At 32.6% G+C, this 22,254-nt stretch overlaps 1 protein-coding gene across 4 annotated transcripts in view; it reads right to left on the bottom strand.

The window, feature by feature from the left end:
• Positions 1–486: 486 nt before the first annotated feature.
• Positions 487–22,254, bottom strand: part of CPSF6 (cleavage and polyadenylation specific factor 6) — a 31,071-nt gene continuing 9,303 nt past the window's right edge. The window contains exons 2-11 of one of the 4 annotated variants that reach the window (XM_045553393.1): positions 21,627–21,836; positions 20,140–20,243; positions 18,641–18,786; positions 17,570–17,743; positions 17,330–17,440; positions 16,386–16,890; positions 15,922–16,037; positions 14,995–15,148; positions 12,358–12,547; positions 487–5,373 (exon numbers count right to left, since the gene is read on the bottom strand). In XM_045553393.1, the coding sequence (XP_045409349.1) occupies positions 12,361–12,547; positions 14,995–15,148; positions 15,922–16,037; positions 16,386–16,890; positions 17,330–17,440; positions 17,570–17,743; positions 18,641–18,786; positions 20,140–20,243; positions 21,627–21,836 (1,707 nt within the window). In that variant the 3' untranslated portion in view covers positions 487–5,373; positions 12,358–12,360. Of the gene's footprint in view, positions 5,374–12,357; positions 12,551–14,994; positions 15,149–15,921; positions 16,038–16,385; positions 16,891–17,329; positions 17,441–17,569; positions 17,744–18,640; positions 18,787–20,139; positions 20,244–21,626; positions 21,837–22,254 lie in introns of all 4 variants that reach the window. The other 3 variants (XM_045553392.1, XM_045553395.1, XM_045553394.1) reach the window with 3 other exon arrangements.

The following is a 22,254-nucleotide window of genomic DNA, read 5'->3' on the forward strand; positions in this document are numbered from 1 at the left end:
ACCTAATAAAAACCTGAACCACAATCTTAATGGAGGCATGGAAAGGATCCCAGTGATGGTAACTTATTATTTCTCCTATGTTTTTTTTTCAATTGTTTAGAAGTGTTACCTTCAACATACTCTGAAGCTTGCGGGTCAGAAATCTGGGGCCTGATACCTGATTTGTGATTTATTGAAATCACACATTTTTTACTGTTTAAAAAGTACCCTATATTGTTTCCAAGCTAACCTCTTAAATATTTTTTGCTGCAAACCTTTTAAGTCTAGTGAGGTTAATAATGACTTAAGCACTTAAGACTGGACAAATGTTTAAGAGCAGTAAAATGCCAATACAGAAGAAAATAATCACTACCTAAGAGGCTGGCTTAAAGACATAATACAACCAGTCTGATTTCTGTTACCCCGCACATTGCCAATGGATATTAATTATTCAAAACCATACACAATGGATAACAAATTAGAAATCAAACAAAAAGGACAAACTGCAAAGTTTTATCAAAACTTTGTTTTATTTTCAATACAAGATAAATACCATGCTTGTTACTAGTGCAGTTTAAGGCCAACAATGGCCATATAGCAAACTGCTGAACAGTCACCTAAATGCTAAAGAAAGAAAAGACAAAGTAAACATTAAACACAAAATTGCAATTACAAACATTTCAATAAAATGGAATGAATTTTTTAATAGAAGCTAATATGGAAGTCTAGCTCTCATGGACATCAAAAAGATGTCTGTTTGATCAAATATCATCTTACCTTTCGCACAGAAATCTTATTGTGAAGTCACCATAGAGTCAATAGCTAAAATTTTAAGACTTTCTTTGGCCTTCTGATATTAAACAAATTATTTACAAACTGTGATTCAGTAATTCATGGATACTGGTAATATGATACAATTTTTTTTGTTAAGGGCTTTCCATTAAAAATTGTAAAACAACTTTGTAAGGCTGTACAGGGCTGTAAACTACTTTGCTAATATACCATGTGATGCAGAGGAAGAAGGAATAATAGACCTTTTTTTAAGGCTAAAGTCATCAATGTTATAGATGCATTCCTTAGAATACATTATGATTTACCCCAAAGGATCCTTTCCCATTAAATACCACCTGAGTACTACAATTTTTAAAGTAAAAAAATAAACATGAATTTGCCATTGTATTTTAAAATAATTTAACTTACAGAATGCTGAGAAGTGTTACGCAGTAACAGTGCGACAAAAAGAACACACCTTCAAAATGAAATGTTTTTACTAAATGTAGGGTCTGTCCAATTAAGAAATCAATGTAAAACATTTACACCCATGGCAGAGTTTTAGGATACTCCCACATGAAAAACTCTTGGTAGTATTTACCATCCACAGATACCACTTCAAGATTTGTGTGACTTCAATTAAATCCAATCTAATATTTAAAAGACTCCCATTACCATATGTTAATTAATATAACAGGAAGTCTTCAAAACATTAAAATCTGTCTGTATATAACCAAGTGTTTATACATCCCATATAAAAATCATAGTAGCTGCATACTCAAGTGAATGCCAACAACCTGAAATTTTAAAAAAACACTGGTTAAGACAAACCTAAGTCATCCGAATAGGATACAACTGCCTGAATATTTAGAATATTCATAAAAATTCATATTGCTTCTTTCTAATGCTAAGAAAGAAGATTATAAGAACTTTCTCCCAGAAGCCTAGACATTTTAACACATTTTCTATTTCAACTTACAATAAAACTTTAATCCTGAATCTTGATTTCTCTAAATCAAAAATCTCACATTACGAACACAAGGAATGCCATATGTAAGGCCACATCTTAATAAATTTGTAATTTTTGGTTGAATACTTATTGAAAAAATTAGTCTAAGGCTTCTAAGAGTCAAGTTGTTAAAAAATAAAATAAATACACCAGTGTTTAAACTGAAGGTTAATGTTAAAAACACACACACACACACACACACACATACACACATACTGTAGGAACAGAAAAATAGAATGCTTTGCTACAAAAATCCCACTTAATATATTTTAGCACAAAAAATGTCTAATATATACAACGGATAAGCGTGCATTTAAGTACATACAACTGGGGGAAACATTTACAGAGGGCTATGGGATGCAAATGAAGTTATAATGAATAAAATTTAAAACGCAGTTATTTGTAAAAAAGAGAGAATCTCAATACTGTATTCTCAGTAAAGAATTAGAACACAAACTTCCTCTTAAAATAACTTAAGCTGAAGCTTAAAACACAAAATTGGAGCCATTTTGTAAGATACAGAAAATGCAATGATCATTCAGGTATGAAAACCAAAATGTCGCGATCACTCCAACAAAAAAGTCTTGTAATAGCATCTCATTGTATAAAACAGTATGTATTTAGGTTATTGGCACATTTAAATACATAAGGGAAAGAGAAAGTCTTTACCCTTTCAACAATTTCCCCCTTTCACTATAAAATATTATACAACATTCATTAAAACCTCCATGTTTATTTTAAGAACTGACCTGAAACTAGTAGAAAATAAAGCAATATTCTCCACAGGAGAATTAAATGAAAATAATATCTTAAGCTACAGTTATTTGTGAACTCCAAATTGTAGTTAACTGCTTAAGAACATTCTAGGTAAAACGGTCATCAAATAGGCTAAACTATGATCAAAAGCCACTGCCACTCCAAATCTTGCTTATGAAAATTGACAAAATAAACACCTGCAAATGTATACTGGAATATGCTTTTCACAACATACTTCCTTTAATCAAAAGCACCACTTTCAATTCAGTGTTGCTTCAGAGCCAATACCATTCAGGTGCTGTATCACTCATCCATACTTTACTACTGGCTGAAAGGAATGTGACTTCATAGCACTAATAAATGCTATGGTTTAAAATTCAACTCAAGTTTGCTTTCATATCCACCACAGTTATTAATTAGGGAAAAAATAAAAAGGTCTCTGAGACACTATATTTTTTTGGTGTCTGCGCAAGGGTTTTTCTCTTTGGATTGTTTTCACACATTAAAAAAAGAAGAGTTTTCAAATAACACCAGCCTATAAACAGAAGGGGGTATGAAGAATTAAACAAGGCTTGCAATTTTTACCTTAACTGCTATACATTCATGTGTTATCAGGTAGAGAAGGACTTTGCAAAATGACTTGGTCAAACCAAAAAGTTATTTCTCTCTGACAACAACTGAAAATAATGGACTAGCAGCAAACAAATCTAGTACACTCACATTGTCTGCAACAAAAGTCATGCAATGAGATCAGCCAAGCAGGGGGAACAGTGATATAGAAGGAGCAATTAAAGGGTTTCCACTGATAAAAAATGAAAAGGTAAATAAAGGATTTAATTAGTACAAAATTTCCAGTTTCATTTCACGTTCAAGTGCAGTTAGATTTTTACGATTCCATTTTAAAATTGTTCAGAGAAATTTTTATTCTCATGGTCATTTTACTTACCTTTTAATCTTACTATTAACTAATTTCCCTTGTAATATATTTATGTCCATCCTTCTTCGCATTAGGGCAATGTACTTAAAATATTAAAAAAGCTAAGAAATGACAAAAACTAACACTTATACAGAAAACAAGAAAATCGATTTCAATACAACTCTCAAATGTTAAAAAAAACTGCATTTCAACAAGATAAAAACACTTAAAAAACCACTTCTGAGAGCAAACAGTTCTGATAAACACCAATGATCCCATGCACAGATACTCCAAAAACAAAATATTTTAAAATAAAGCTGGCAGTAATATGGATAATTCAAAACAGTCAATTTTGTGAGAAGTAGTTTGATAGCGAACAAGATGAAACTGAAGAACGGCAGTGGAAATTTCTGGAGAGGCTTCTACAGATGCTCATCACATAATATTTAGGGTACCTAAATACTTTAAGCATTGTCCTAAAATTTGGCTATACTTTAAAAACCAATGTGTATTATCAGATCTCTCAAAGATAATCAGATCTTAAAAATATATTAACAAATTAACTTGCTTAAGAATTTTAACTCAAATTTCTGAATAGTTGATTCAGAATTACCTTCCTATAAAAATTTATCTAATCAAGACACTGCCTCTAATTTTGCAATTAAGAACACATGCTAGCCAGGTGCTTTTAACATGGGCCTATGAGTAAGGCAGGTTTGGAAAAAAATCTTTGATTAACTAAGTAACTCTAGCATGAATCAACAGGTTGCATGAATATACACAGAATTCCTTAAACTGTGCAGACAGGGTACATCTATAATCCCCATTACACATACTACAGAATACAACCCAATGTTAACATCACTTCCTTCAAGAATCTATACCAAGCAAAAAATAAAACTAAGGCTCTCTTAACTCACATATATCTGCTGCACACTGTATTTACACTGCCTATGGCTTCAAAAATAAACCATCAATATGAAACAACAAATAACTGCAGCATCAAATCAGAACTGTCAAAATATTTCTTCCAATGCTAGCAGTACACAATTAAGTGTTTCAGTACATCTGTGTTGTAATTAAGCTGCATTACATAGAAAATATGGATGGGTTTTCACTAAAATGTTAAAACTTCACATTTTTTTGACCCCTAACACACACATTGACTGGATTGCTATGTCTGTCAAATTTCAGTTTTTACAAGTTTACATACCATTCAGCAAAAGTCACAAGCTAAACTAGGTAAAAACAGCTAGAAAAGCAGAATATAGAAATATTAAATATCCATGTAATCACCTACTCTAATATCAAAATCAAGGGCAAGTGACACTTAATTAGTATGTTTAATTCACTGAACGCAAGATTAGATTGATGCATATCCAAAAACGCTATTGCAATGCTTTTGTAAAGGACAGTAAAAATGTCATAGTAACATTATCTTTAGATATTGCTGAACACAAGACTTTCCCTGAGGTGTAAACATCAAATAACTTGAACAGCTTTACACATCAGCCCCATTAAACAGTTTATTACAACACTACATCTATTGTAATCAAAGTGGTGCTGTTTACAGACATTATCATATGAACATTTTTAACAAGAACAAACTACTATAAAAACAAGCATTTACTTGACTTTTTTTTTCCAATTGCTTGCACATTATAATGGCCAAATGTATATAACCAGTAATAAAGTTGCAAAAGCTATAACTTTTTAAATCACACAGGTTTCCTTCAAATAAAACAGTTAAGCAACATAAAAAATAAAAGTAGAGCTACTGGTTACCATTTATGCAGATTTGCTTTATTCAGATCTATTCCTGTTGATTTTATCCATGAATCCTTACAGGTTCAGTTCAATCACAAGAAGCAAACTGCTGGACAAGCGTCATTCTTCCCCCATGAAGACTGTTTTGTCTTGGAAGGTGATCCTCTTCCTTCAGCTGTAATGTGTCAAAATTTGTGATGTAGATTTTGCTATTCCCCATAATACACAGAAAAACGCTGGCTTAACTATACATACACAAGTCGTGCATCTACTTCACTGTTACGTTATTCTAACACAAGATAAGAATTAAATGAAACAGTAGCTGCCCTTGTGGTGGACAAATGTTCCCAATTTATCAGATGATTAAAACTGAGACACTGATTTCTTTCTTCTTAGATATTATTGCCTTATAAATTTAATGACTGAAACAAATGAAAATATAGCAGCTACTGTTTCTGTGATGATGGAAACATTCATAAGTCATTTTCTAAAATATGCAAACTACAAAAAGAAATGGAAAATGCTTGGATGATTTTAATGTAAGTATTTTTCATTTACCCACATATCAACTCTATATTAACTCATTTAACAATTAAATACTGAACTGAATATAAAATGCAATAAATTATTTTACAAATTAATTGTATTTATTTAACAGCATACAGGAACTTCTGCAATTGTTATAAATCAAACGGTGCTCCATGTTACAAAATTTATTAATTTATAAATAGATAGCTCAAGTATGGACATTTAAAATACGACATCCACGTACAAATCTTTAAACATAATACAAATTTAAAACATTTACTTTACTCTCACTCCATTTCACCTATACTGAAAAATCTAACTTAGTATATAAACTAACTAAAAATAAGCTAAATGGGAATCCACAATGATAAATTTCATTGGAAACTCACATAAAGGAAAAATAAACAGAATAAAGTTGATAAACTAAAATTTCAAGAATACACATATATGCAAACTTCAGGTAGACGTTCATGTCAATTAACTTGAATGTAAGTGATCACTGAAATGCAGGATATTGAAAATATAAATTCTGAGCACTTCAATAATAAAGTGATTTAAGAGTCAAAAGGGCACAATGTTTAGTGGTATTTTGCCATAAAAATAATTGAAAAATATTTTGCTCTGTAATTAGGAGTAATCTTCTGTTGCAATTATAAATTTTCCCCAAGTAGGTTTGAACTTAAGAGTATCAGTGCACGTACAAATTCACACTGCCTAGCAGTAAAAACTTAAAATTTTACAACTGCAAAAGGAAAAAACAGATGTTATAATCCTGGCCTTTCTCTTTTAAATAGTTTCTATATGCCCATATTTTTCAAAGAGATACTTCAGCCATTTCTCATGTTACCTTTTAATGCACCTTCATCTTATGATATGTTGATGAAGCTATTTAGTGAAATTATTTAATGGAAGAAATCTAAAATGGAAGCTTTCAAATGTTTCATTTTTACTACTTGCAATGCACTTTTTAAAAACAAAAAGAGACAAGGCATATGTTCTATTCTGGAAAAAGAATTATTGGGAAATGCATAAATCTTACTGCAAAGGAATGTTATTTCCCCTAAATTTTTTGTTGTGCTGGAAGGGATAAAGAGGAGAGACTGGGTCATTAAGAGGGAAAAATTAAAGTTATAGTAGGCAAAACAAAAATATTCAACCCTTCCATAAAACACATCACATATACTACAACTTTATATTATCATTGCTCCAGTGAAGAATTATACTACTTTTTATATGGAGAATCCTGTTTGTGAAACTTACAACGCACACCTTTAATCAGGACTAATGTACTCATCTTTTGCTTGATTATACTTTATATGGATACATCTTTACTATTAATAAAATCTCTAATTTTCACCATACAGACATATAAAATCTGGGGAATAGTCTAGCAGTTTTTATTTCTATTTCTAAACACTTTACATGTATCCACTTGGAAATACAAATTTTACAATCTCAAACGGAAGCAAATTTGAATACAACTCATTTCCAATAATCCAATTCCATATTATAGTCTCAAATGTCTAAGTAGACATCTACATAAACAAAGATATCAAAAAGAAGCTTAGAAGTGACAAATACATTCAATGCTCATGTTTTCAGAATATCATTTGGTCAAATCTGTAATGTTAAAGCCACACAATTACTTGATTTAGCTATTAATTATAAAAGGAAGACCTATGTATCAACAATCATTAAAACAACTAAGACAAATGGAATCTACAACAGCTCTTTAAAGTCTGTAAACTAAAGTGAGCACTTAAGTAAAATTCCAATACACAGAGAAATACCTGCATTTTAGATAATGTATGATCAAACCATTCTTAACAACTCAAATTATGAGTGTTTATGTTAGAAACTTAACTCAGTAAATTTGTTAGCATTGGCATTTTAAACTCATGGTAAATTCATCTTTTAAGATTCAAGTATATATTTGATAGGGCTCTTTTCTAGGTTTTCATATTGATTAAAAGAATCCTCATATAATTTGAGATGCATTATGCACTCAATGAATATAAATCACTTTTCTCTATCAGATAATTTCTCTTTGATAAGAATGGAGAAGAGGTGGGCAAGAGAAGTATCTATATACAAGTTAACTCTTTAAAATCAAACTTCCTTCTTGTGTTGACTAGAACATATTACACAAAAACACTTGTTTATTACAGATGCTTACAAAAAGTTCCTTGCTGCCAAAACATTTCATATTGTTACCTCTCTACCTCTGGACATAGTACTTACCTCATTTTAACTAAAGCATTTTATTACTCTATAAAATATATACATAATTGTTGCTCTAGGTCATCCACTAAATAGTAGAAATAAACTTCATCACAGTCAAAGAAAAATGAGCTTTGCCCCCAAAAGATTCACAAAATGGACATTTCAAAATAAACTATTACTCAGAATTCTTTGTGAGCTGTAACATGCTACCACAGAAGGCAAATTCGTAAATATGGATAGCATAAATGGCACCCTTACCCCCTTTTTGTTATTAGGTTTTCTTTAAACAATGCTAACTAAATATTCAAAACATTATTTATTCAAAACAATCTAATTTACAAATTAAAACAATGGTAGTAAATTTAACACTGAGATGAAGGTGAGAGAGCAAGGTGAATCACATTGGCATTGAATTTTTTTTAACAGGGAACATTAATCATTTGTAAACAAAACTATATTCTTAAACCACAGTGAGCAAAACACACTATACATCCATTCAAGAGACCACTTCCTATCCTCTCTTGTAACCAACTAAGACAGCTATGTAGTCAGGTTTTGTAAATAATACTAAAAGCTAGGAAAATTAGAGCTAGAGAAATGACAGCTACCATAACCAGATGAAGCAGAGCAGTTAGGAAGTTACGGGAAAACACAATGAAACAAAGGGCTAGAACCTATTAGGTAGTCTTCAGATGAACTAGGAGTTGCAGAAATAATTTTTAAATATTATTTAAGAGACTTTAATTTCCACGTAAGCCTCAAACAACACTAACTCTTAAGAAGATGAAACATCTTAACACATAAAAAAGAACTTTTAATTCTTTGGCTTTTTTGTTTTTTCCCAATACAAACCTATAAGCTGAATAAGCAATGCAAAAATAACAATCTAAGATCATGATATTTAAGGTAGAACAAAAGTAATCACACAGCAAAATATAGTTATTTATTCCAGACTCCATATACAAAACAGACTCCATATGCTTAAAATTTTTATCAAAGAATGAGATAACGATTTGGGAATATGTAAAATCTCAGACTAGGGAAAGCCTGAATGAAAAGTATTTTAAAAAATAATTTGGTTTCAGTAAACAAAGAAAAACAATCAAAACAAATTTGTTGAGTAGGGCTATTCCAAATGAATGAGAGGAACACAATCTAAAAGAAAATAACTCAACTATGAAAGTAAAATTATTTCTGTAAGAAGTATACAATCTTAAAGTACTGAACTACTTTTATTTTGCTCAGAGTGGTATGAGAATAGAGGCAGAAATTACAGAATATGAAGAACAATTTATTTACATATTGAAATTTACAATGGTTATTTTTAAAATTAAAATATATTTATCTACTTGAACTCAGATATTGAATGCTTTTAGAAAAACTCATACATTTTAAAATGAGAGAATGCAATTAACATTACCAACAGTTCAAACACAAAAAAATTAAGATGGGACAGACATTAACAGCTTGCCAACATCATTAAGTTTCCAGTTAAATTAAGAACCTGCCCCTTTAGCCATTCATCATAACTTTAATAATAAATTACATTAGTATTTTATTTGTATAAAGACTTACTACTGACATTCACTTTAGCTTTCAAGTCACTCTTATGTCATTTAGTCCATTTAAGATTTACATGAAAGCTCAAAAGGACTCATATATTAAAACTTCTAAGGAGGTCAACAACAGACCTTATTATGATGGTGATGAAATTTGCATTTAGTTTTTTTTTGTTTGTTTAAAAAAGTTTTTCACTTGAATATATTTAATCCCAGTCCCCACCCCTTTATTCATGTTCTACATCCACAATACTGTTTTGTATAGCAAAGGTACAATAGTCCAGGACAACAGAATTTTTTTGCACTGGAAATACTTATGTAAAATTTTGCTTGGATGAAGGCACATACAATATTACAACTCAATTTTGATTAATGTACAAACAAAACATGGAGATTTTGGTATGGTACATCAGTGATTAAGAAAAAATGTCCAACAATAGTATTTGCATGTTAGGAATTCATAGTTAATGTCTGAATGTAATGAAACTCAAGTCATGATATATTTAGGTGTACCCGTTACTGGAATGTAATGTTAGTTAATTCAAAGTATTTAAGATTAACAATGGACTTTTCGGAATGAGTTTACTTGGTTGACTATGGTAGTTTTAACAAAACCAGTAAGAAAATTCTCATTAACTAACTTTGGGTTTAAATTGGTTTAGAGGCCCCTTGATGGGTATCATCCAATTTTGGAGATGAATGAAAGTATATATATATATGTGTATATATATATATATTTTTATTTTTTACCCTGTCTGCACTAACTAGAAGCTTATTGATAACTTACAAAGTCTTAAAAAAATATATAGGTTGGGCGTGGGGACTCATGCTTATAATGCTAGCACTCTGGGAGGCTGAGGCAGGAGGACTGCTTCAGCTCAGGAGTTCAAGACCAGCCTGAGCAAGAAAGAGATCCCATCTCTACTAAACATAAAAAAAAAAAAAAAAAAAAAAAAAAAATTCAGCCAGGTGTGGTGGTGGCATGCACCTGTAGTCCCAGCTACTCAGAAGGCTGAGGCAGGAGGATCGTTTGAGCCCAGGAGTTTGAGGTTGTTGTGAGCTAGGCTCATACCACAGCACTCTAGCCTGGGCAACAACAGAGTGAGACTTTGTCACAAAAATAAAAAAATAAAAATAAATTTAAGAAAATATATAACTTACAGAATCTGTACCTTTCTATAATTGAAATGGCTGATACAGTTAAGCACTTCAACTAATAACCTGACCACAATTCACCTTAAACAACTGATGGACAGACATTGAGAAATGTTTTTACGAGATCAGATGTATTTAACTCATCTGCTACATCTTTAAAACTTAGTGTTTAGGTTTACATGATACAAAATTCAATTCTTACATCCACAAACAGTATCAATTTCAATAAGCTTAGTTTTTAAAGTGAAAGATATTTTGCCTCATATTAAAGGAATATTTTGAGAATTATTTATATGAAAATTTGTGATACAATACGTGGAGACCTATATAAAAATTAAAATTTTGATATTCAACCTACATACTCAAAATCCAAGGAAAAGTATTAAAACCAGCCTTTTTGGTTAAAAAAGCCCTTAGCATTGTAAATAGTATAAGAGCCTATTTGTGTCCCACAAAAATAAGACTTACATGCTTATTTTCTAAATACTATTGTTCAAAAGGATCTCATTTGCTAAAATATATGTTATGGTTAAAGAAACTGCTATTCTGTCACAGAATTACATACAATAAAGCCTTTAATTCTGTCCATAACAATTTAAATACTAACAATTACCATGACTGAATTCTCATTAAGTTTCCCAAGATTATTGAAAATAATTGCATAAAGACTATTTACCTATAAAGGGGTTTGTTTTAGCCTAATTTAATTTGGATATGCCAACAACATATAAAGAAAATACTTCTGTTTACAGAATAACCTTTGTATCACGTGCACAAGCTTTACAGTACCCTCCTCCCAACTCTTCACATGAATAAATGCTGTTCACAAATATAAAAATAAAATTACATGTGAAAATGAAGCATAAACAGACAACTCTTCCCACTTTATGAAAAATGTACACAAGAAATAGTTTTAAAATACAGAAAAAAAAGACAATGATTATGGTTTATGAATGAAACATCAAAGAAAATTATTTCAAGGTTATTCTAACTTGGGATGTATGGCTTGACATAATTTAAAATTTTTAGATATGGAGCACCCTGAACCCATTTTAATCGAGTACTTTTACATCTTCTTTGCAAATTAAAGGATAGTTTCTTTTCTTTAAAAAACAAAAACCAGATGTCAAGAAAACAGTCTCTTTTATAAAAACTATGTTTTTTAAGGAAAAAGGCTCTTTGAATGCCAAAAAAAAAAAAATCCCCCTGTATTATAAGTTTATAGTGTTAGAGTTCTTAAAAAGTTTTAGGGACAAATGAAATTAGTTCAAGAATAGAAACTTTAAATTCATTTTTAAAAATCCAAGCACATAATATATATATGAAATAACTCCCTATATTTTATATTTTAAATCACATGAAAACTATGTATGTGATTATAAGAATCCCAATTTTTAGATTTTAGAAGTACACAATGAGTCCTCTTGATTATCTCCTTGCTTTGTTAAGACCATTAACAATTCGAAACCTGAAAGTGGTAACTCAGTAATACAATATTCAAAAATAAAGGGTCAAAATTTTTACCTGTCTTTACTTACTTGTTATTTGTCTCAGGTGTTTCCAGAAGATTAAATTCAGAACAAGTAGTTGGACCATTTAAAATGTAGGTATATACTGTATAAACAATAGCCTTGGAGTTATAATTACTGTTAATAATACACATGCTAAATATAACAGGAACAAAGAATACCCACCTACTAACGATGACGATATTCGCGCTCTCGGTCACGCTCTCGGTCGCGGTCTCGGTCACGATCCCGGTGCCTCTCTCGTTCTCGACTTCTCTCTCTATAGTAATCGTCATGACGATCTCTACTACGGGATTTATGACGCCGACTCTTTTCTCGTGATCTACTATGGTCCCTCTCTCTTGATCGTTCACGTCTTCTAAAAGAAATTACTGGATTAATGCTCTCCATAATTGGATAGATAAAGAGTCAGTATTTTGGTGTTTAAAAAAATCTAAAAAGGAAAAATTCTTTGTAAATCCAGTTAGACTTACTATCCTGACCTGCCAATAATGATTTACCAGCTCACCAGCAAGCATGAACTAGAAATTTCATTTTTAAAAAGAGTCATCAAAAACAAGGGAACCACATACCATGAAAATACATCATACCATCTATTTAAACTAGCACCCTAAAACAGACACGTAGGATACTGACTGAACAAAGAGAAAAGTAAAGGAGAGAGACTTTCAAAACACTTGTATTTGAAGACAAAGAACATAAAAGTTTCTTTTAGATATAAAATTCATGAAATCACAACATACAACGGGACCCAAATAGATAAAATTACCATCTATCTACACAAGTCACGTAAACCTATATATAAAATATTAATTTTACATTTCTACCTAGTCAAGATATAGTTCATCAGGAGCACTATGCTCCACTAAGAAACTAACTTTCTAATATATATGTATGTTTGGAGAAGAAGCAGAGAAGCCTAATAATTGTGACCAGTAGAAACTATTGCTGTTATATTCACATTGTATTTAGTAAGTAGAAATGTTTCATGAATTGCCTTTTTAAAAAAACAGATAATTTAACCAAAGTTTGTTGCCAAAAAGATGTTTAGAAATTCTGCTAAATTCATAATAGGAAATAACCATTGTCTACTAGTTTAAATAAAACAATTTTTATCTTGCATTTCAGCACCAAACAGCTAGGCATTATTAGGTGCTAAGCTCCTTGATCAAGGCAGAAGTTCTTACTTTGGACTTAACTTTTAAAAAAAGGGAGAGACAAGGGCTGGGCATGGTAGCTCACGCCTGTAATCTTAGCACTCTAGAAGGCCTGGGTGGGAAGATTGCTTGAGACCAGGAATTCGAGACCAGCCTGAGCAAGAGCAAGACCGTCTCTACAAAAAAATAGAAAAATTAGCCAGGTATGGTGGCATGTGCCTGTAGTCCCAGCTACTCAGGAGGCTGCTGAGGCAGTAGGATCCCTTCAGTCCAGGAGTTTGAAGTTGCAGCGAGCTACAATGATGCCACTGCACTGCAATCTAGCTCGGGAGACAGAGCGAGACCCCATCTCAAAAAGATTTAAAAAAAGGGTAAAAAAATGAGACAAGATATGATCTATAGCTATGACAAATCTGTTCCGATCTAAAGATCTTTACACTGGGTCAAAAAGGTAATAGTTATAAAGTTGGGGACTATGCCAAAACAAGCTCCTTTTCCTTAACTTAACGAAGACTCCATCACTAGATAAAGTACACTTAAGATGGATCTAAGAATCTCACGTGAAGATTAAAGATCTACCTTTCAAAACTATACATATAATTTCAAGGCTATCAGTAATGCTAAAAAAGAACTACCTAAAAAATAGGTTATTTATTCGTTCATTCATTCACTCTCTCATTCAAGAAATATTCATTTAGCACCCATTCTATACCAGGCACTCTGCAAGAATTATAAATATTGTAGTTAACAGGATAAGCAGGGTGCAGTGGCTTACACCTATAATTCCAGCACTCTGGGAAACTAAGGTGGGAGGATTGCTTGAGCCCAGGAGTTCAAGATTAGCCTGTGCAACACAGCAAGACTCCCGTCTTCATAAAAAATTTAAAAATTAGCCAAGCATGGTGGCATAAACCTGTAGTCCCAGCACGCAGGAGGAGCGCTTGAGCCTGGGAGTTGGAAATTGCAGTGACCACGCCACTGCACTGTAGCCTAGGCAACAGAGACCCTATCTCACAAAAAAAAAAAAAAGAAAGAAAGAAAGATTACAGTGAATAGGATGGATAAGACTCCTGCCATCATTGAACACATATTCTAGGCAAGAAGGAATGTGCATGTGCATTGATAACAATAGTTATGTAAGTACTATAAAAGAAATAAACAGAACTATATGACAGACTAACCTGGCTAAAGATTGCTTCTAAGAAATTAGATTAAGTTGAGACATGAAGCATAAAGAAGCAGGTATGCGAAGAGCCAGGGGAAAAGGTTCCCAGTAGAAGGAATATCAAGCACAAAATAAGTGAGGTAGTCAAATGCTTGATGTATCCAGAGAAAAAGAAGGGAAACCAATATGGCTGGAGAATAGTGAGTTAAGGGAAGAAGTACAAGATGAGGCTAAAAAAGATAGGCAGAGACTATATCACATAGTGTACCTCAATCTTTATGGTCTTATTCTAAGGGCAAGCAGAAGCCTTTGAAGAGTTTTAGGAAAACACCTGACATTTAATTTAGAGTTTACAAAATCACTCTAGCTACTAAGTAAACACTAAATAAAATCAAAGTCCTATTTTGAAGTCCCATACACTGTATTTTTTCCATTTGCAAACTAGCAGTTTTAAAAAGACATGAGACAGGAAAGTTTTACCTTGATCCAGAACCATATGACTTGGACTCAATTCCATGAAGGCAATCTTGCAAAGAGCTAATAAGAACTTTGCAACGATCATCAGCAGATACTTTGGATTGTTTAATTAAAGAAATTGCAGTTACCAATGTCTCAATAGCACTCCCATAATCACCTGTGGGGCAAAGGAAAGGGTTTGAAGTCAAACAATTATTTCCAAATTACCATCAAACTACTTAGGGTAAGAGTGATAAAGCATTTTACCAAAGTGGTGTGGTTTAAAATGACTACAGAAGATAATGTCTATTTTTAGTGTTTCACCATTTGCAAAAGGCTTTCATGCTCATGAAAGTAACATAACTGGTTATAATTATAGCTGTGTGAAATAGGTTATCATTTTGCAAATATGAGATTAAGTGAGCTGCCTTAAGGTACTATTAACATATTAACTGCCTTGAGAGTTGTATTTAACTCACTCTAGTTTCGACCCTGGGCCACATGAAGCATATATAAAATCTTACTTGTTGGTGTTCTTACTGTTACAATTAATACTGATAATTTAATTCTAAAACTGTTTATTAATGAATAGAAGTCAATGAATTTTGTTTTTCTATTTATGTTTACCTTTAAATTACATTTGAAGTTTTTGTTCTATTTTTGTAATAAAACACTGTGGCCCCAAGGAAAAGTTTCTGATTTTTTTGTGTGGCAGTCAATGTGTTAAATGTCAAGCTAAGACCTAAATCTGCACCTAATAACTTACAATTACGGGTCTTTCCACTACACCGTGACATAGATCTTTCTTCAATGTTTTTAAAATAAGTAATGATTTTGGAATATAAGAATTATTACATGTAAATAACTTATCTAACCAGACTGTGTGTAAGTTTTTAGGTCATTCCTAATAACATAAATAAGAAACATTAATACAGGAAGAAATATACAAACCAGCACTGGCATCAGACACAGCTCTTGAAATAGCACTGCTTGAGATCGCCCTATTTCTATTCATGATTTCCTCAAACTCAGCTTCACTCAATGGCGTTCTTGCAGTATCCATTTCCCTATAAAATAAAAATAAATCTTAACTTAGTACTTAATCTTAGTACTCAACAGATTTTCTAAGTTAGTCATAACAGTGTAAAGCAATTCATACAGGCTACTTTTGACATGTGCCTTAGAGACAGCAGTTACTTTTCCAGATTGAAACATGCTATTTTTTCTACAAAGAGAACAAGTCTAAACAAAATTCTCTTACACAAGTATCTTTTAACTGAAATAAATCAGCAACTTAGAAACCTCATCTTTTTGGACGGCAGAAATGATATACTTACAGATCTACAATATAGTATTTTTCAGAGTTGTTGTTCTTATCTTTTACCAAATACTTTTATAGATACATACTAACTTACCTTCCAGGGGGCCCATAATCACCCCTATCATATGGTGGAGGTCGGCCATATGGATCTGTTGGTGGTGGACCTCGGCTATCTGATGTTGGCATGCCGCTATTAGTTGGTGGAGGAAAGAAAGCCGGGTTCACATGTGGAGCTGGCGGTGGGGCACCTGGAGGTGGTCCAGGAAGATGCGGAGGAGGAGCAAGTGTAAGGGGTGGCCCAAGTGGACCAGGTGGGCGAGGTGGAAAAGGGCCTGGAGGTGGAGGTGGTCCCTGTTGTGGAGGTGGTGGACCAGGAGGGGGGCCGTAGCCTGGAACTGGAGGCGGAGGGCCAGGAGGAAGCGGACCCAATGGAGGCTGCCCAAAAGGTTGTCCAGGAAAAAGAACTGGTGGTGGAGGGCGATCTCCTCGATTAGGAGGCCCAGCTAGAGGAGGAGGCAGAACCTGACCAGGAGGTGGAGGACCTGGTGGACCAGGTGGGCCTGGAGGACCTAAGGGTGGACGTGGTGGAGTCTGTCCAGCTACAGAATAAAGGAGAGAGGAAAAAAACACTTCAATAATAAGATATTTTAACCTGATGCCAAGATTATACTTTTAAAGCATAACGCATAGACCAAGATTCTTTCTCTTTAAATGTAACCCATATGGTAAATGCTACACTAACGACTACAATGGTGAAGTATATTCTTACACATTTAACTAGCTCAATTTATGCTTAAGAAAAATTATTGAAACAAGAACTTTAATAAAAAAGATTACAACACTTAGAGAGATTTTCCACCTTTCAGTGTACACACACTTCTTACAGTGAAATCACCCACCTTATAGTCTACTCTGATGCCAAGCTAGAAAGTGAAACAAGGAAAAATGGTCTTGAAAGAATTTTTTAAGAGGTAAGAAAATAAGATGGATGTAAATATTCTATATATAAGTCAAGCAAGTTTGGAGAAAAATAAAGACCTTTTAGGCCAAAAATGGGTATTTCCTCTATGCTGTGCCCCATATGCCATGGAATCCTAGTTTCCAGGAACAAAGGCCGAGTTCCTTTAACAAGATGCTTGATCAAATTTCCTGGATTCCAAAAATAGCATAACAAGGAAAGTAAGTCACATTAATAATGCATTACTTGAAAAAGAGAGAAAAGGAAAAGAGGTATTAGGTAGACATATTTTATCCATGGTAATTTAAGAAAAGTTTTACCTGGAAAAGGTGGGGGTGGCCCTCCTGGTCCTGCTGGCCCAGGAAATCTGTCCCCACCAGGAACAGCCCCTGGAAAACGGCCCCGTCCTCTACCACCTTGTGGAAATGCTGCACGTGAACTGCCTCCTGGAGGACCAGCTTTACCTTCCCCAGACATTTGTCCTGATTGTGTAGCTGCAAATATCCAAATACTCATAAATAGCACTTATTAAAATAGTTTTCTGAAGTGTAACCACTGTTATTAGAAACAACTCTATTTCAAAATTCATTTATTTATACTAGATACTGAAGATGCCTTGGGCCCATGCAAACTACATGAGAAATATTGGTTAGGAAAACATTCATATCTATTTAAGTGCTTTTGAAGTCTTGAAATACACAGGTTTAAATATATTTCCAATGAGTAAATATGAGTTACTTTCAAAATACTAGTACTCTGCAGCAGCCAAGACCGAAATGCTTCAACAGAAATCTTAATTTCAGTAGCATAGATCATTTAAATTTTCTAACACCTTCTTCAATTAAGTCTTAAGTGCTAAAACATTAAAACAAAAACAACTACTTGAATTTTTGTTAATTACATGATCATCTATCTTATCTCTTTAAATGATAACATTCTTAAGTGTACAACGGCAAATATTTTCTATATTCACTTTACCAAGCGGTGAAAGGTCTTGGTGCCAAGCAGAAAATCAAAGAATATTTTCTGGTTCTCAATGGTCTCTCCCCCACCATAACATACATCCACATAGCTTTCCTTCGATCTAAGGATTAGAATGTCGTTTACTCCTTTCTCTAAGATGGGAATGACAGGACAAGAATGGCAGGGCTACAGAACTTGTAAATTTTGTAAAGTACTGGGTCTGTTACATCTAAAGAAAAATGGAATGGAAGGTTTCCAGCACATGGTCCACAGTAATAACCAGCGATTAAATCAGATTCAAAGCACAGACTTTCTATAATGGAGTTTCCAATGAACCAATATTAAGACAACTTCCCTAGTTTAACACCTAACAAATACATTGGTTAAAATGTACGTCTTTTAATAAAAGCCTCTGAGGGATTGCTTACTTTTCCTGGACTGCATTTCAAATTGACTCAGGAACTGTTTATTGCATGGAGTTACAACAGGATTCTGACCATGAAGTTCTCTTTTAGGCAACAGATCCATTAATTTTTTTGAAGATGCTTCAGATCCAACACCAACAAGGGCAAACCTAAAAGATGTTTAAAGGAGTGAGGGTAGAAAGTGAGGACAGATTAATGTTATTGTTATAGCTTTTAAAAATGGTCTGAATTTACTTTTACCTAAAAAACACTGAAAACATTTCTCAAAGCTATGCAAGTATACACTTTCACGTTTATCTTTTCTTAATAACATACCATAGAATTTAGTCATTTAAGATATAAAATTCAGTGGCAGAAGTGAAGTTGGTGAGAAGTATTCAGACTTTACATATTTTAAAAATATTCTCAATTTAATATAAATTGGTATTATCTTTTTAGAGAAATAAACAACATAAGTCTATTCTTTATCATTCTGCATCTAGCAATTTATGCTTAAAAAAAAAATCCAGCCAGGTGCAGTGGCTCATGCTTGAATTCAAGACCAGCCTGGACAACAAAATAAGACCTCATCTTTCAAAAAAAAAAAATTTTTAAAAGTCAGTCGAGTGTGGTTGGCCGAGCCTGTAGTTCCAGCTAATAGAGGATCCCTGAAGTCCAGGAGTTTGAAGTTGTAGTGAGCTATGATCATGTCATCACTGTACTACAAGCCTAGGTGACAGAGTGAGACCATGTCTTAAAAACAACAACAAAAAACCCCAAAATCTGCACCTGAGGATTTTTAATAAAATAATGCCTGCTGCAACATTATTTATTATAGGCAAAAGTGGAAACAACCGAAATAACCAAAAATAAGAAAGATAAAATATAGTAGCATATAACGTATAATGGAAAAGAATTAGACATTAGAGAAGATGTGTATTTATTGATATGTTCTATTCCTTGTATTAAACATGTTAAAAAACATGTGAATCATGATCTTATTATTTTTTAAGGAAAAAAACCTGAAAGTATATTCACTAAAATATTGAGAGTGATCATCTGTGGATGGTGAGATAGTGGCATTTTATATTCTTACTTCTGGATATTTGTTTTTATAACGTTCTTATAATGATTCTATCTCACTTGTATAGTTTAGTAGTTAAATAAAGCAAAACACCTATGTTACATTACTTTCCAGTTGCCCACCTTCTCCCATCTCTTACTCACAGGGACAGTAAAGCTTCTTAAAACTGACAATTCAATAAACCACTTCAACCATAGATGGAGAAAACCTGGGAAAATTAGAAACTAGACCTAATCTGTCCACATCTCCAACTCCACTAGTTTTAGTGCATTACATTAACAGGGTAGATGAAACAAGAGTATGAATCTTGCCCAAGAACCTCCTTCCAATGCAAATAATCATTTGTCCTACAAGTACATAATTAGCATTAACTTCATCATCGATAGCTATTAACTTAGAAAAAAATCACTAGCTACTCAAAGGAAGAAAAAATTCTTACCCTTTTGACTGGCCATTTGCTCGATTTTCAAAAAATTTTATCTCCAAAATATCATTTACTCCCAAAGAATGAACTGCTTCAGTTAAATCTTCATCTGTTGTCCACTGTAAGACATTTTCCCCTCATTAACCATTAAAACATATTCAAGGTTTTTATTATTTCAATTTAGTTTCTAAGGGTAAATTCTGGATAAAGAAGAGAAAATTAATGCTCAGTACAAATCGAAGTATAGTGACTGCCAGTCAGCCTCCAATTTTTGAATAGCACAAAAACATCTGAGAACTTAACTTTGTTTCCTGATAAGTGTTTCAGATATTACAAGGCATATACCCTCAGAGATAAGATAGGTTTTTACTCAAGAGTTTCTGGTCTCTTCCAGTGTTAAAGTGATTTTAAATTTTTAATAAAATAAATCTCACTTGTCACTTTCTCCTCAAGGAAAATATTTTGTGAAGTAAATTTCATCTAGTGTTTAAATGTAAAATGGAGACAAAAAAAAAACATGTACTGAATACCTATCATGTACTTTATATCAACTATTTAACTCTTATAACAACCCTATAAGTCTTATAATTATTCCCGTTTTATGCATGATGCAATAGAGAAGTAAAAGAGCTTGCCCAGGGTCACAAAACTAATACATGGTGGAGCTAAGATTCAAATTCTTACTCAGCACTCTCATAACTACACTGCTATTGTCTCCAACATTGTAGATTGCTCAGACTGGGTGGTGGGAGATCAGTCACAATCAGTTTTAAAAGAAATGTAAACGAAACATTTTAAATAAAATGTTATTAAAGAAATGGAAGTTCTATTCTGATTTTTAGATATATAATTTTTTAACTTTCAAGTATACGTAACAACTAAGCAGAGATATAAAAATTCTATAAGGGCTGTTTGAGTGAATATTTAAGATTTAATGCTAGTAAAACTAAAAATCGAAATACACATGCAGCTAATGACACTCTCAACCAATAATCTTATAGTCTCATGAACTCAAATTAAAATACAATACATATAGCAACGTTTTCTATAAATTAGATTTTAAATTGAAGAGCAGAAATGAAACTCAAGTCTGTAATATGAATTAGAAAATGAACACTATTTTTAAACCATATTTCTTCCTCTCCTTCTATACTTCTGAATCCTGGTTTGAGACCCGATGTATTCTTCTTGGGAAAATTGGGATATCTGAAGTGAGGTAAAAGCAGTAACATATAAAGGATAATTGAAGACACAAAACAATTTAACTATATTTAACTAATATCTCTACCAAGATAAGCTGAATGACCACAAAATTCAAAACCAGAAGAAATGGAATTAATGTTTTAAAGGTACTTGTATTTCCCTCCTCATTGCATAAGCAAACATAAAAAACACAAATATAGTAACTTCAAATCTTTATTTCAAAAAACTGGAGAAAAAACATTAACTACTAGAGCAGCTCAAAATCAATTACCAATAATTAATATGTTAACTTTACTTACCCATGTTAGATTTCCAATATATAATGCAATTCTCTTTCCAGTATATGTATAGACAACATTTGGCGCCGCTCCTTTACCCACATCATCACCAACAGTTGGTGGGAGAGTATCCATGTAATCCCGGTCTTCTGGGGCATCTCCATTATTTGCAGATGGAGATATGACATCGTCATACAAATCTATCTGATCATGCCCACCATATTCAGCTTCCTGAGATACAGAAATAATGCTCTAGATTACACAACAGCCAAAATACTATTAAATAGATTTGAACACAAATTCAAATATTTGTTTTAAAAATCTGATAAAGGATAGAAAAAAAACAAAGATCTCAGTACAAATCTTTTCTCATTTTATGCAAGAGATTTATTCTTGAACAGTGCCTATAAGGTAAATTTCTATATAATAATGAATCCTACTTTCCCAATGATATTTATTACAATATAGGAAATAACACACCTCTGGAAAAAGAATGACATGGAGTAATAACATAAAACTTTCCCTAGAAGTAAAATATTCTTTAGTAAAAGTAACAAAATACATGAATGCAAACAGACAAGTTTTTAAAAAAAGGTGACATAAAATACCACCAACAAAACCCAAACCCACTGTAAGTCTCCAATATTTG

Source organism: Lemur catta, chromosome 6, assembly GCF_020740605.2.
Source record: "Lemur catta isolate mLemCat1 chromosome 6, mLemCat1.pri, whole genome shotgun sequence".
In the NCBI taxonomy this organism is placed as follows: domain Eukaryota; kingdom Metazoa; phylum Chordata; class Mammalia; order Primates; family Lemuridae; genus Lemur; species Lemur catta.